We start from the raw sequence: 12,285 nt of genomic DNA on the forward strand, positions 1-12,285 counted from the left end.
TTCAGGCCGATTGACACAAACCAGTCCATAGGGCATACATGGGCCAAATTCTGCTTCTGAGTAACCAGTCTGAATGGAAACTTTGCAAGTGTCCGGTTCAAGCATATTAAATCCAGAATGAGACATATTCTGCCTCCCTTTTTGGCAACTAGAAAGAAGTGGCTGTAAAACCCGCTCTGAGCATCCACTCTGAGCATAGAGAACAGACACGCCCCACACCGTCACAGTGGAGTAAATGATATACTGCATTCCCGGCTCCCAACCACCCTCAAATTCTCCATGCTCGGTATGCTGTCCTCGCTAGATAAAGGGAGGAGAGGGGACCGGTGTCAGCTTCCTCAGAAGCAAGCCGAGATTGAGGCACTTTAAAAATCATACACTCGCAATGGAGACAATCAATGTCAACGAGCGCTGCGTACCTGATAGGGATAAACGTAAGCGATATAATGCCCTATTGATCATCTATGCCGATCATGATCATATCATGTGCATCACATGCAGCTTATGATGACTGTACTAGACAGGCAAAGCCGTTTTACATTGAGGAGAGGAGAAATGCAAGGCCCGAGCCAGCACCAAATCATCCTCAAACTCTCCATGCTCTATACCCCACCCTAACGCGCCTTCCTCGTGTGGTCCCTTGGGAGCCGCAGAAGAAGTATGGCGGGAGAAGAAAGGGACGGCTATGAGGTGAAGCAGTGAAATGGGGAAGAGGATTGTCCGTTCGTTGACACATAGGAGGAGAATAAAATGCACGTGCTGTCGTCACAACGGGAAGCATTGATAAATGGTGAAAGCCTGAGCACCACAGGGAGCAGACGAAAAATCAGTCCAGCCAGTGTGTGGATGTGCAAATCTTGACAGTGAATCCAATAGAAAACTCCAGCTGATGTGCAGATTATGAAGAGAGATATCACTACCCTGAAGGAGAAAATTCTGATCAGATAGAATTCTGCCTAGGGATGTGCCTAAAGTCGAATACCCTATTTGGAAAGGCACGAATAATAACTTCAAAAGGAATAATGGATTCATCCAAATAATAGAAAAAAATATTTGCTTGACTGATAATCCAAGAAACACAAGCATAAAGCGACATTGAAAATTGAACATATTCTAAATTACAATGAATTTATGAATCTGTGAAGCCAATTTTTCTAAAGTGTAAACCTTATGAATGAAAATGTGCATGGTGTGATTTCAGATCGAATGGCCATGGTCTGTTGTCTGTTACTATAGACTGTACTTTACTGTTACTGTAGATTGTGCAATCTGCGTATAGAGAGCTGCGGAACTGCAACTCTGTACATATCGTAAATGGGTCATTCCTACAATTCTGTGATATTCCGGCCTTGAAAATTTTGAAAAATAAAACATACTTTTACAACTTTCTTGTACAGGTTTTTTCATTACAGGGACATATTAAAGATTGTATAAGTTATACTTAGATTGCTTGGACAGAACCTGAGTTTGTTTCCTCCCCCTCCCCCTGCCCCCGCTGGTCTCTGTTCACATCATATTTTTTGGGTCCGAACCGCGGTCCGATTACGTCATCAGCGTGAGTACAAGTGGCAGCTGTTTACTACTGTAACCAGGCAACAACTTAAGAAGACATCAGCTTCGCTGTGTTATTTTTTATTTTTCATTTTATTTCAAAAATTTTATCCCCTTTTTCTCCCAATTTGGAATGCCCAATTCCCACTACTTAGTAGTCCTCATGGTGGCGCGGTTACTCACCTCAATCTGGGTGGCGGAGGACAAGTCCGGACCTTCCCGAAAATGGCTTGATTGGAGACACACAATACTGTTCCTCTCTTCCCCACTGCTGTTTGTTGGGAAAGGAATATTGTTGTTCAAAATGTTGTTCAAAATGTTGTTTATGTGTCTCACATTCAATCACATGCAATAAAGAATGCAAAAAAGAGTACAGCGGTCGTTTATTCAGTGTTTATTTTTGGTCCTGTTGCACACTCTTAGTCTTAGGACTCTCCACTCAAATGTAAAACAAACAAATTCTCAGACAGTCTTTAGATTCTTTAACAATGTCGACTTCTCAGGTACATAAGTTCACACTACACCCTTGTGTCGCTCTCTCTCCCACACTGACGCTCTGGCGTGCCTTATCAGGTCTCCCTCTGCCATCACTATAATGAGAGACAGGTGTTAGAGTAATCACAACCCAGGTAACGAGCCTTACCGCTCTCCCTCTCCTGCAGACAGACACATGACCACACCACCCCATGCTCTGCTAGGAGTGGACGCAATGGCCCACAAATAGCCTGTGAAATGCAAATACGTGTTTCCCCCGATGTGCCTCCTTCACTCTGTCATATGCGAAGTATGAGAGGACGAGGAACAAATCTATTGGTTGCGCAAAAGTGGCCCAACCAGTGCTGGTTTCCAGAAATGATAGAGATTTTATTTCCATGGGAAATACAGCTGAGGAGGGATATCCTCTCTCAAGCGCAGGGCACAATCTGGCATCCCCAGCCCCAGCTGTGGTACTGGCGTGTGTGGCCCCTGAATGGGGCACGCTAAACGTAACAGAACTGACTCAGCCAGTTATGAACACCATTTTACAGGCTAGAGTGCCTTCTACAAGATGCCTCTACGCACTTAGTGGAGCGAGGCGGCTGAATCCCCCTCGCCTGGCTACAGTTCCGACTTGGGACCTAGCTTTGTTCCTAAAAGCGCTTACCCCCTTTGAGCATCTGGTCTCTGTTGAATTGTGTGTGCATTCTATTAAGACCGCATTACTGCTGGCTCTGGCCTCAGTAAAATGGATCAGTGATTTGCAAGCACTGTCAGTCGACAATTCATGTCTGGAGTTTGGTCCAGATCTTTCAAAAGCCACAGTCAAACCCAGAAAAGGCTATGTGCCTAAAGTTCTAACCACGCCCCTCAGAGCGCAAGTGGTTCACTTTCAAGCCTTTTTCCCTCCTCCATTTAATTCGAATGAGGAACAGTTCTTGCATTTGTTATCCCTGTGAGAGCGCTATACACATATGTTGAGCACACTCGCCAGTTCAGACTGTCTGACCAGCTCTTTGTGTACTATGGATGATTCATGAAAGGAATGTCCATCTCCGAGCAAAGACTTTCTCACTGGACAGTTGATGCCAACACACTGGCTTATGAGTCGCAGGGTGCAAATTGCCCAATTGGTGTTAAAGTACACTCAAATAGAGGCATGGCCCTTTATGGACATGGACGAACAGTGTGTCCTTACAAGACATATGTTTTGCAGCAGGATGGTCTTCTCAAAACACATTTGCTAGGTTTTACAACCTAGATGTGACATCTCTCTCATCGCAAGTCATCTCTGTCTAAAGCGCTTGCTGTTTTGTTGGCCAAACATACATTTATGCCCTTCTTTTCAAGTACGGACTCCCTGCCATTTTACACAACCACCTGCATTCAGGCCGTTGTATCTCCCAAAGTCACAAGCACTTTCATTATAAATAAAACTTCCTTCCTGACTGAGTTCATGAAGGGGTTAATTCATACTATTCGATATTCATATATATATATATGTATTCTGAGTGTTTCCCTCCTGGCTCACCATGAGGGTCATTGACTTGCGGCATACTCATGTCAGTCACCGTGCTGCGGGACTGCGGCATCATGTTTCCTCTCTGGGAAGGTTATGTCGTGTAGTGTGGTGTGATGGGAATCTTAAAAATCCTTCTGAAGAAAGGCAGAGGTCTGCCACACGGACAGCTTCACGCCTAAAAGGGTGGGGTTTTAAACACCATAGCCAATCCTGCCGTTGTTGTAGAAAGGTTTCGACTTGGTTGTGTAGTAGGACACTCCCCATAGCTTCAGCTTAGTGACGCAATGTCTCGTTCCTTTCATCTCAGGGAACCAAGGTTACATACATAACCGAGACGTTATCCCCGTAATTTACATCTACAGCGAAAACTATTTAAAATGTATAGCTTAAATAATGCACGAGTTTTAACAGGAGAATTAATGTAAGTGCTTTTATTAAATTATTAGCTTCACATGTCTGCCTTTAAACCCTCCAAAATTGGGCCCCCCACTGTAAGATCCTCACTGTAACCTTGATTTTTTTTTTTTTTTGTTTTAAGGAAAAGGAGGTACGAGTCGAAATTATTTTTTATGGTGATCAATGTTATCCCACAAATGATGTCGATTGAGCTTAATTTGAATTGAACACGGAATATTCCTTGAAATTCAGCAAAAGTTCCACACTTGAATAGTTGTACAGTTTAAATGAGTGTGGCTACACATAGTGAACAGCAGAGGTCGCTGTTGCTCCTTATATGTGATTTGATTATCAGCAGCATACAGGTAGAAGAGTCTCCCCCCATCCTATGTGCGTAATCCACTAACGACCCAACAGGTCAACCTTATGCCATCCAGCATTTCAGCTTTAGTGCCTCATCACAGAGTTTTTTCTGCGTTAGGATGAAATCTAAGAGGGAAAATGTGTTGTTACAGTTCGAACAGCAGTTGGAAAACTTTTAATGTGGTTCAGGGAAGAGATATAAAGTGCGGTGTTGATCCACTTCTTGATTTGCGGTTAGCTGACTAGCTCCACCGGTACACACACATACTTAGAGCAGGATTGGACGAACATAACCTATAGCGTGAACACAGCGAAACCTGTATGACGCATCTGTTGTGGGTGCTTACGTATTGAATCCGGGTGGTTGCGAGCTCTTCAGGCATCGCAATGATGCTTTTAAATTATTTTTATTAATTACTTGTTTTCGGTGGCGAGAGAAACTTGAACTGAATCCTTTAGCTAATGCTAACATAATATAAGGGGTTAGATAATACAACCGTTAACAGAATCAAGTTTAACATCTCCGTTCATCGTGGGGTGTTTTTCAACAGTGCGAACCTAAATATATAAGTTTGGAAGTTTGTTTTGGAAATTTCATTTGCGGTTTATTTAATACTGTTTTTACATGATGGGCAAAGCCTCGTCCTGGACGCATCAAACAGAGGAGATGATGGGCTGTGAACCCATTACTTGTTGCATTTAATTATCTCATGGAATAACATGAACAAAGTCATACTTTTTGGACTATGTAGGAACTTGACTAGGAATCTACCCCCGTTTTTATTGCAATAAAACAGAAGCCGGACATATTCTGCTATTTGAAACAGACTGTTTTTGAAATGGACACTATCAACCAATATCCTTTAGACTCTGCGTTTGCTGAACGAGATCACAGGATCATTTACAGTTCAGAAAGATCTGCGAGCTTTCATGAACATCATGGTAGTAGTGAAGGATGGACAATGGTGGACGTGACCCTCTCTGGGGGAGCACCATGGGGTTTTACCCTCAGAGGTGGACTGGAGCATGGAGAACCTCTTCTCATTACCAAGGTAAATAATCAGCCTTTTTCTACATAAAAAGAGAAAAGTAAGCTCTAACTATTTAACTAACTTAAGTTTTGAGTCTTAATAATGCTCAGAGTTAACCTGTTTCTATATTTCATATCTAGAAATAACAATTCTCTTTAAAAAAAAAAAAAAGTAGACTATTTGCTAAAGTAAAGGAGTATTCCTTTTTATTCATTCAAAGCCATAGAAAGAGCTTATACATGTACTGATAATTCCGTTGATACGTTACATAGCTAGTTAAAGTTAAGAAGCTGAAGGATATCGTTAGAGATTAGTATTGAATGATTTAGTTGAATAGTCATCTAAAATGCTTTCGGAATTTTCGGCTGAATCCTGCAGTTCTACCTATCGAGCGTTGGTGGTATAGTGGTGAGCATAGCTGCCTTCCAAGCAGTTGACCCGGGTTCGATTCCCGGCCAACGCAATCATGTTTTTCTACAAAATGTCTGAGCTTCATTTCCATCCTGGGATCAGTTATTCTCATTTTGTATATAGGGAGCTTGAACATTGTTTAGAAGGAAGAACTAGTCTCAGAAGCCCGTAGCCTGCTTTCTGAGACTTTCAAATGTAATCTTTCAATCCCACAAGTCAGCATTTGAGCCGACTGAAAATTGCAAATCCATTCCACTGATAAAACACTTTTGTCCATTATTTATGACAACAATCAGATGGCTAATTGGGTTGAGTTGGAATATCTGTAATGGCCAACTTAAATGTAGGTGTCTGCTGTTTTCCCATGTGTCATAAAGAATGGACTTTCTCTTAATGATTGCAGCTGCGACCGATATCTGCCTCAAACTAGGTTTATAAAATACCATTTGAAAACTTTTCATTTTCTCCTTTTCTTAACAGTTCAGCTGTTCAGTATGACCTTGACAGGAAAAGTTGCCTTAGTCGCATAGCTTAGGATGCACAACAGATATGGGCGATTTAAAGCACATGCTGATAAGCCAGCAGGTTAGATGCACTAGGCAGAGGAGAGCAGCCCTAAAGGAATATTCCAGGTTCAGTACAATTTAAAGGAATAGTTCACCCAAAAATGTAAACTCTCTCATCATTTACTCACCGTCATGCCATCCAAGGTGTGTATGACTTTCTTTATTCTGCAGAACACAAATGATGATTTTTAGAAGAATATTTCAGCTCTGTAGGTCCATACAATGCAAGTGAATGGGTGCCAAAAATTTGATGTTCCAAAAAACACATAAAGGCATCATAAAAGTATGACTCCAGTGTTTTAATCCATATTTTCAGAAGTGATATGATAGGTGTGGGTGAGAAACAGATCAATATTTAATTCCTTTTTTGCTTGAAATTATTCTCCCTGCCCAGTAGGGGGTGGTGTGCACGAAGAATGTGAATCACCAAAAACACAAGAAGGAGGATGTAAAATTTTGTTTAATTTTAATTACAGATCTGCATCTCAGTCAAAACCCGATAGCATCAAATCTGTATTAATGCATCATATCTAACAATAATTCTGTGAAGACTTGGAAACAACTGAGAAATATACTTTTTACCTCTAATAATGTTTTCCTTGAACATGGACTGATTAACTGTGCATGTATATGTAGTAATTATACGTAGTTGTTAAAAAGGTCTTCATTCACAGAATGTGACATCCACAGTGGGCAATTAGGCAAAGAAATGTGTGATGCAGCAGTTTCCTTCAGCACACGTTTTATTTTTTCGGGCAACATGAAGTGGTGTAATTCCATAAATGTACTGTTATAAACACTTTGGCCTTTGGTTTCATGAAAAAATTATCTAAATGAAATTAACCGGTTATCAGCATTTTAAAATAACGTTTTTCACTTTGTTCCTGTTTTCGGTTACGTTCCTTGAACTGTTTTTAGTCCCTGGTTAAAACTCACTGTTTCAAAAGCATAGCAACAAGACATAAAGGATATTCGTCTAAACATGATTTTAGTTTGATAAAATCACTTACAGACCTTTTCTGTGTAAAGTTCTAGCCAATTTTACAACTTCGATACCATGACGATGTGTTGTAAACAAACCCTAAAACGACTGTAAAAATGACAATTTAAACAACTTTACAGCTCAAATATTACACAAGTTTTAACAGAAGAATTAATGCAAGTCCTTTTATAAAATTATTAGCTTCACATTTCTGTTTATACCCTCCAAAAACTGGCCACATTCACTTCCATTGTAAGTGCCTCACTGTAACCTTATGCCACAAATGCTGTCGATTGAGCTTAACATGTACTGAACCCGGAACATTCCTTTAACCCTTCAATTTCAACCACCAAAAGTCACTTCTTTTGTTGAGAAACAGAGCTTCCTCTTAAGTTTCACTGAGGGCACTAGAACATTTAGTGTAATTAATAGTTATTTAGGGTATTTAAATCTGCTCATCAGCTCTCCTGTGCTCCTTAAGTTTTGTACCCCCAAAAAGCCTATAAAGCTGTCCTTTGTTTACATTACAAGGAGTTAATTATATCATGAGGCATATTACCTCATATAGAAAGAATGCTCTAAAATAAAGATATACACTTTTTGGCATGGTCATTTCAAACATATTTTGTAAAAATGTAAAAGGAGAAACTTGATGCAGTGTATTGAACACAGTGACAGAAACTATGCAAATGGTGGGAATGCTTGAGTTACACAGGTCTCTTCCGATTTGCTATTATTTAAAGCATATACCTTCTGAAGTGGTTTAATCCAGTGGTTCAAAACATTTTCAGACCAAGGACCAACTGATTTAATCAGACCATCCAAGTACCCCCAAAGAAAACTTTCATGACCAGTTGTGCCAGTATGGATTTGGAATGTGTTTGTAAAGTTTGTAATGTGGAGCCAAAGTGTAATCGAATGGGATGAGCTCATAAGTACAGTTTATTTTTACCTTGCACCAAGAATGTTAGCTACGTATCCGAGTCTAATTAATAGAATCACAATTATAATGGTAAATAGATTAAAATTGTAAAGTTAATGGGAAAATAAACAAATGGCAATTTCAGTGCAATTTATATTTTTTGTGTTATGTTCAATTTCCAGAGACATGTGGTTGATCTACGTACCACTGGTGATACATCGGCAGTAGCTTCGCTACAAATAGCAAAGCTATTAGCTTAACTACATTTCTGAGTAGTGAGGTGGTAGCTACGCTAGTTTTTAAATCAAGTAGCTTTTCAGTAGCAAAGCTATATTTTTGATTAGGTAGCGGTGTAGCTTTGACTACATCATGCCATGTACCCGCTGTTTACTAATGCCAGTTTTAAATCAGAACTAAAAATGTCAGACTCACAAATGAATTGCTCGTCTGAATCGGTTCTTTAAAATGAATTGGTTACACATGATAGCAAAGCGGTCTGAATCGGTTTGCGATTCGATCTGAATGACTCAGAAAGCTCACACATTCGCTGCTGAATCATTTGGTGTGTGCTCTCACTTGCCAAAATACTCACGGTATATTTTAAAATATGGAAAATTAAAATAACGCTGGTTGCAGTGGATCTACAATGAATGGAAACCAAACCTGCAAATGCGTCCTATCGTTTGCCATTAATGAAGAAGGTCTTTATTAAATTCAACACGTGTCGTCTGCAGCTTGTGAACAACACTGCAGGTAAAGACATTTCTCCACAAAAGGAGAATCAAAAAGTACCATGACATTACCATGTTTTTTAGACATGTACAGTTACCTGGGGGCACCATGGTAAGACAATGGTATATGAATAAGTTAATCATGTAGGCTAGTAATGGACCATAGGTGTCCCATTGTATTCTTTGAACTACCTTGAAGCACCATTTAAATTCAATTGTACAGTACACCGATCAGCCACAACATTAAAACCATCTGCATAATATTGTGTAGGTCCCCCTCGTGCCGCCAAAACAGCGCCAACCCGCATCTCAGAGTAGCATTCTGAGATGCTATTCTTCTCACCACAATTGTACAGAGTGGTTATCTGAGTTACCGTAGACTTTGTCAGTTCAAACCAGTCTGGCCATTCTCCGTTGACTTCTGTCATCAACAAGGCATTTCCGTCCACAGAACTGCCACTCACTGGATGTTTTTTGTTTTTGGCACCATTCTGAGTAAATTCTAGAGACTGTTGTGTGTGAACATCCCAGGAGATCAGCAGTTACAGAAACACACAAACCAGCCCATCTGGCACCAACAATCATGACACGGTCCAAATCACTGAAATCACATTTTTCCCCATTCTGATGGTTGATGTGAACATTAGCTGAAACTCCTGACCCGTATCTGAATGATTTTGTGCACTGTACTGCTGCCACATGATTGGCTGATTAGTTAATCGCATGGATGATTGTTGGTGCCAGATGGGCTGGTTTGAGTATCTCTGTAACTGCTGATCTCCTGGGATTTTCACACACAACAGTCTCTAGAATTTACTCTGAATGGTGCCAAAAACAAAAAACATCCAGTGAGGAGCAGTTCTGCAGATGGAAACACCTTATTGATGAGAGAAATCAACAGAGAATGGCCAGGCTGGTTCGTACTGATAAAGTCTACGGTAACTCAGATAACCGTTCTGTACAATTGTGGTGAGAAGAATAGCATCTCAGAATGCTATACTGAGATGCTGGTTGACACTGTTTTGGCAGCACGAGGGGGACCTACACAATATTGTGCAAGTGGTTTTAATGTTGTTGCTGATCGGTGTATATGAATATGGTAATCATATATCAAATTACCATGAGAGTACCATGGTATTCTTTGAAATACTTTGAAGCACCATGTAAAAACAGAATTGTACATAAATATGGTAATTGTATCTCAAAGTACCATGGTATTACTATCTGATACCATCAGATATCACATTGTTATTGCCCAGATGTGCGCGCGCACACACACACACACACACACACACACACACAAAGAATTTGGCCTCTGATCAGAAGCATCTAGTACATACAGAAATATAACAGCTAGACACAGAATTACAGGATAAGATGAATAGTATATGTATGAGTTTTATACAGGAGTGTGCAAAGAAAGGAAAATATGTTCAAATGGACATGGGTTTGTATAGGTAGCATGTATAAATATAAATGTACATGACTTGTTAATGATTAATTGCACATACATTTTATATTGCATCATACTGTATACTTGTATACTGTACTATACTGTACCATGGCTTTTATAAACATCATGTGATTAGTATTTGAGATGCTTTGTCTATGACAGTATGCTCTGTGCATCTGGTTGGAAAAAAAAATTAAGTAGCTTAAATGTAGCATGCTACTTTTGGTGTGTAACTTGCTACTTTCTCTGAGGTGTAGCTTTTAGCTTAGCTTAACTAGTTTTTTTGTTAAGTAGTTGGTAGCTTAGCTAGCTACATTTTTGGAGAAGCTTGCCCAACACTAAACAACACAGTTGTTAGAATAATGCATGCTATATAGCCTAGATCACAGGATCTGCACAAAAGACATAAAAGAGTCTTAAATCTGGTGCACACATTTGTCTTTATCCAAAGCACGAAACATTTAAACATAAGCAGATGATTAACTGAGGATTTTTGTTTATTACCTCATTCCTATTTTAAAATAATAATAATAATAATAATAATAATAATATATATATATATATATATATATATATATATATATATATATATATATATATATATATATAAATAATTTCAACAATACCACCAATATCTCCCTCAGAACAGATGTCATTTATTGAGAATGCAGTCCCAATGTAGACCTGTAATGACAAGTTATAAACATTAAACAATTTTGTAGTTGTAAACTTCCATTATGGGCAGTGTGTTATCTTTATGTTTGTGGAAATGGCAGTTTGGCCTCTTGCACTGTAGTTCTTTAGAAAGTCATTGGGTGACTGAAAGTTTTTGTGTGTTTTTCTTGTTAATAATCAACCCCGAAGGACCTTGCAGATAAATTTGGAAAGAAAACGAGTTGCTCTTTCTTTCAGTGTGGAATTTGCATGATGTTGTCCATGAATTGCATGATTCTTAGCCATACTTTGCTCAGAGTCTAGATATTCAGCATGATTAATAGGGCAGAACTTTACTGTGCCTAAAACTCTGGTAACTACCCCTACATACTCTGTATGACTTTGAGATGTGAAATTCCTGCCATCGCTGAGGTCTTTAAAGAGCAAACATTTTAAGTTGGTTCATTTCGTGGTAAACTTTGACTTGTTAGCATATGCAGGATTGTTTGGAGACGGCAAGGCTGAGTGGGTCTGTGTTTTTTCACGTCTTTGGAAGTGTATTCATCAGGAAACATATTGGTGTGCCCTACAGACGCTGTCACACTTCAGGAGCTGGTGAGAGTGGTTAATAATGTACAGAAGCTTTTTACCCCCCTCATTGATGCTCTTAAAGTCACTTGTTGTTCCTGATGGATCATATGATGGCAAATCTTGCCATAAATTAACCTTTGCACCAGATTTAAAAGATTTAGGCATAGTCCATTAAGTTTTCATCAAGGTTTCTTTAATTAGTGCCTGGCCAAAGTAATGTTTAATATGACATCAAAGTGTGTTGAACAGAGACTAAAAACAGTTCAAGAAACAAACCGCACTAACAATTTTTTTAAATGTAGAATGTAATTGAAAACAGAATGAAAGTTCCTTTCAGTTATTCCATAATGTTTTTAAATGCTTGTAACAGGTTAATAACTGGTTAATTTGGTTGAAATACCTCAAATACTACAGGCAGTAATACAGTGAAGAGGAATGCATTTTATAAACTGTACCTCACAACCCAAATCACCAACCTAAACCTAACCATCAGAGTAAAAGTGCAATGTTAGAGGTAAAAATGGAACCTCAGAATTGTGCTTGTCACTGATTATGCGAACGCAATTACTACCTAGTTTCAACGCAGTATAGGAACACAGGTCTCCCACACTGCAAACATGACACACATCCGTTCA

The 12,285-nt window shown here is 39.3% G+C and overlaps 1 protein-coding gene and 1 non-coding gene across 3 annotated transcripts in view; both read left to right on the top strand.

Annotated features, from left to right (window-relative positions):
- The first annotated feature begins 4,451 nt into the window (after positions 1–4,451).
- The window catches only part of LOC127449386 (protein Shroom2-like), a 71,182-nt gene continuing 63,348 nt past the window's right edge, over positions 4,452–12,285 (top strand). The window contains exon 1 of one of the 2 annotated variants that reach the window (XM_051712753.1): positions 4,452–5,361. In XM_051712753.1, the coding sequence (XP_051568713.1) occupies positions 5,149–5,361 (213 nt within the window). In that variant the 5' untranslated portion in view covers positions 4,452–5,148. The remainder of the gene's footprint in view (positions 5,362–12,285) is intronic. The other variant, XM_051712757.1, reaches the window with a different exon arrangement.
- trnag-ucc (transfer RNA glycine (anticodon UCC)) lies at positions 5,732–5,803 on the top strand. Its single transcript has one exon. It is a non-coding gene; the product is annotated as a tRNA-Gly (tRNA).

The sequence above is a fragment of the Myxocyprinus asiaticus genome, chromosome 12, assembly GCF_019703515.2.
Source record: "Myxocyprinus asiaticus isolate MX2 ecotype Aquarium Trade chromosome 12, UBuf_Myxa_2, whole genome shotgun sequence".
In the NCBI taxonomy this organism is placed as follows: Eukaryota; Metazoa; Chordata; class Actinopteri; order Cypriniformes; family Catostomidae; genus Myxocyprinus; species Myxocyprinus asiaticus.